The sequence below is a fragment of the Empidonax traillii genome, unplaced genomic scaffold (assembly GCF_003031625.1).
Source record: "Empidonax traillii isolate 1590-97213 ecotype Southwest subspecies unplaced genomic scaffold, ASM303162v1 scaffold2926:size16966, whole genome shotgun sequence".
Taxonomy (NCBI): Eukaryota; Metazoa; Chordata; class Aves; order Passeriformes; family Tyrannidae; genus Empidonax; species Empidonax traillii.
The window spans coordinates 11,570-15,426 of record NW_020958119.1 but is presented as its reverse complement, the minus strand read 5'-3'; the positions used below and the strand labels follow the sequence as shown (position 1 = coordinate 15,426).

The window sequence follows — 3,857 nt, the reverse complement described above, 5'->3', positions numbered from 1 at the left end:
GTTCCAGGTGCCAGTGCCCCAACAGACTGCAGGGCACAGCATCAGACCATTGCTAGTGGAGGGAGACAATGTTCTTTGTTGCAAGATACTCAGTTTACACCATAAACTCTTCATTCCTGGGTCTCTTGGTTGCCTACAGTTCTAGAATGTGTTTGGTAAAAGAATTACACGGGTAAGAGCTTGTCGTGGGAGGTTTCTTAGTCACGGAGTATAGAGATATCATTGCTCCCTGTAGGAGGCATGTTTGGACCAGGGCAGGAGGTGCATTATGAAATTTATTCTCTGCTGCTCCCTTTCTCATCAGGATTTCAAGGAGCAGATAGTCCATCATGCTGCAACCATCTTCCTGATCAGCTTCTCATACTGTGCCAATTACATCCGCATTGGGACGCTGGTGATGGTGATTCATGATGCCTCGGATTGCTTCCTAGAGGTGAGCTCCACAGCTTCCCTGCCAGGCAAAACCCATTTAGCAATGCTCTCCAGCCTCAGGGTGTCCCTCAATCCAGCACAACATGGGCCAAGCACTGGGGTGTTCCACAGATCCTTCATGCTGATCTGCTGGCCCAGCCGAGGGTGCCCTGCAGAGAGCTGGGCAGGGCTGTGGTTCCCTGCATGCAGGTTGTGTTGTGCTGTGTCATTACCCTCCTGGAGTATGTGCAGATGCTGTTTTATTGTTCTTTCTCCTTCCAGCCAACGAAGATATTCAATTACATGAAGTGGAAAAAAACTTGTGACAGCCTCTTTATGATCTTCTCAGCTGTTTTCCTGATCAGCCGCCTGGTCGTTTACCCTTACACGTGAGTGCTGCAGTCAGGGGACATGGCAAAGCTGCCCTCTGACAGACAGGAGGATTAGCTGGGTGCTGCAGCCTGTGCTTCTGGGTCCTGGAGCATGTGTCCCTGCTGTTTGCACAGGCTCAAGTGCCACATGGCTGTTGCACCTCCCTTGGAGTTTATAGAGTAGTCTCGAAGCCCTGAAGGGTCCTGCAGAGGAGGAGTCTTCGGCCTGAGGCTCTACCCTGCATATTTTGGGGGGCAGAGGGGGGAACTGAGAGTTGGTTCACATGTGTTATAGATAAAGATGGAAGTGGCTGATCCGAAACTTCCTCTGTGATCAGAACTTTCTGGGGTTTAATTATGGCCCTATTAACAACATGTTTTCCCTCCACTGCAATTCCCTCTCTTCTGCAGAGTGCTGTATAACACCTACTATTACTCCATGGAGATATTCCAACCCTTCTTTGGATACTACTTTGTGAATACTCTCCTGATAATTCTGCAGCTGCTCCATGTCTTCTGGTCCTGCCTAATTATTCACATGGTCTACAAGTTCATCCTCCAGGGCACGGTATGCATCAGTCTGTAGTACCCTTTACACCACATGGGGAGAGAGGGTCCACCTAGACTGCTTGGGAGCACAGGGGTCCATCTGGGATGGATTCCTTCTTGCCCTAGTGAAAGTACACGTGTACATCCCAAACAGTGAGGTGAAAGGAAACTCAGTATTATTATTAGGGAAAGTTGACCCCAAAAAATTTTATGAGTCCCTACAACATTGGGTCCACTTCTGATGCTTGTATTCAGTGAAAGTGTGGATTGGACTCCTGGAGATACTTCCATGAACAAAGCCAGTGACATCTGAGTAAAGATGCCAGCACTTGGTGCAGTGTGATTTGCATTTGTAACAAAACTAAGAACTGAAGGCAAGGGAAGCTCTCATGATTGGTAAGGCCAGTGCAAAAGTTCTTCCCTTATTGTACAGAATTTTTGATTACAGTGTTACTGAGATCACAGAATCATGGAGTGGCCGGGGTTAGAAGGTACCTCTGGAAGCCTTGTCTGTATTTTCTGACTCAAGCAAGGTCACCTAGAGCAGGTTGCCCAGGACAATGTCCAGATGGCTTTTGAGTATCTGCCAGGATGGAGACTCCATAACCTCTCTGGTCACCCTGTGCCAGTGCTCCAACACCCCCTCAGTAAAAAAGTGTTTTCTGATGTTCAGGAAGAGCCTCCTGTGTTTCAGTTTGTGCCCATTGCCTCTTGTCCTGTCTCCAGACACTGCTAAGAAGAGCCTGGCTCCATCTTCACCCCTCCCCTTCAGGCACTGATCTACATTGACAAAATCCCCCCCAGCCTTCCTTTCTGCAGGCTCAGCAGTCCCAGGTCTCCCAGCCTTTCCTCAGAGAAGGTGCCCCAGTCTCTCCATCATCTCTGCAGTCCCTCACTGGACTCTCTCCGGTGTGTCCATGTCTCTCGTAGTGGGGAGCCCACCCTGGGACACAGCACTGTGTGGCTGTGGCCTCCCCAATGCTGAGAGGAGGATCCCACCCCTGACCTAACAGGCCAGGAAGGGCAGGGGCACAGCAGTGGCTCAGGTTCAACTCAGCATCTGCTGGAACCTCCAGGTGTTTCTTAGGGAAGCTGATCAGCACCCAGCACGCTCTGGTGTCTGAGGTTGTTCCTCTCCCTGAAGGTGCAGGATTTCACTCTTGCCCTTGCTGAACTTCACAAGGCTCCTGTCAGCCCTTTTCTCCAGCCTTCCAGGTCCCTTGGAATGGCAACACCGTTCTCTGGAGTATCAGCTGCTCCTCCCAGTTCTGTGTCTTCAGCAAACTCATTGAGAGTACACTTTGCCCCATCATGCAGGTCATTAAAATGCTTCTTGTATGGATTGTGTTACAGTGCTGAAGGTGTCTACAGAGTAGGTGTTTCTGTCTAATCCAGCTACCTGGGCTCTTCTTGCAGCAGCAGAGGGAAACAGGCATGCCCAAAGCATGGTCCATTCCATACTGCAGCTGGCAGTGCTGTTCATCAGGCACAGAGCAACCAGAGATGAATTTCTGAGCTGCAGCTGTATAAACTGACGTGAAATGCATCCCACATCCCACTCTTTCTGGCCTGTCTGTTTGCTGTGAGACCAAACTGCTGCTCAGCATGAAATTCTTCCCAAAAATCAAAGCCATGACCTAATGGCATTAGATTGGCCACGTGCCAAGGACCAGTCAGCGCCTCGTGGGAACTGACCTCAGAGCCCAGGATGACTTGTTTTATTAGTACCCAGCTGAGGAATCCTGTCTTATGGGAACTGAGAACAAGCATCTTCATGCATATTGTTCCCATTTTCTTTGTCTGCTTTCCCTTTATCTGCTACCTTAAGTAGCACGGAGGAAATTACTTGCAAATCAGGAAACAGAAACTTCACAGGGCAGAAAATGGAGATGCAACTGAAGATGGCCTTTTATTGTTTTCCTGATTCTAGTGTGGGCTGAATTACCATTGCAGTTATTGTTGTGTAAAATGATGAGGCAATAAGTAGCCTTTTTAGAAGGAAATGAACCATCAGGGAGGGAAATATTGAAGCATATCCAGAATTTTTCCTGGTTTATCTAAAAACCAATCTGCCAGTTTTGATGTAAAAATATATTTGAGAACTTTCCTCATTAAGCAGTGAACAGCAAAAATAAATTTTCCTAAACAGATCTGTCTCGATGATATTTAGTGCCCTAAAGCAGTATCAGCAAGAATACAGAACATTCTCCCCTTTTTTAGAGGCATGAAACTCTTGATCCAGTCAGAAGTTCACATTCTTCTCATGGGCCTTTCTGGTCTCCAGTTTTCCTCTCTGGCTACAGGATTATCATCACCACATTCTCACATGATGTTCCCTAATCCTGGTAATTAGAACTCAGATCCTGAAGTACAAGTTTCACTCCCTCACAGAGGGAGCAGCTGGATAGTTCCTTTGGGAGTCTTGCCAGGTGTAAGGTCTCAGCCACATTCTCTGGCCATGAATGGATAAACTTGGAAATATTGACTGTTATTTGTCCTTATGCTGCAGATCCAGGCTCTGCATAT

The 3,857-nt window shown here is 47.9% G+C and overlaps 1 protein-coding gene across 1 annotated transcript in view; it reads left to right on the top strand.

Annotated features, from left to right (window-relative positions):
* The window catches only part of LOC114072292 (ceramide synthase 4-like), an 8,436-nt gene that overhangs the window by 1,010 nt on the left and 3,569 nt on the right, over nt 1–3,857 (top strand). Inside the window, exons 2-4 of the mRNA XM_027910207.1 lie at nt 305–433; nt 694–800; nt 1,194–1,350. Of these exons, the coding sequence (XP_027766008.1) occupies nt 305–433; nt 694–800; nt 1,194–1,350 (393 nt within the window). The remainder of the gene's footprint in view (nt 1–304; nt 434–693; nt 801–1,193; nt 1,351–3,857) is intronic.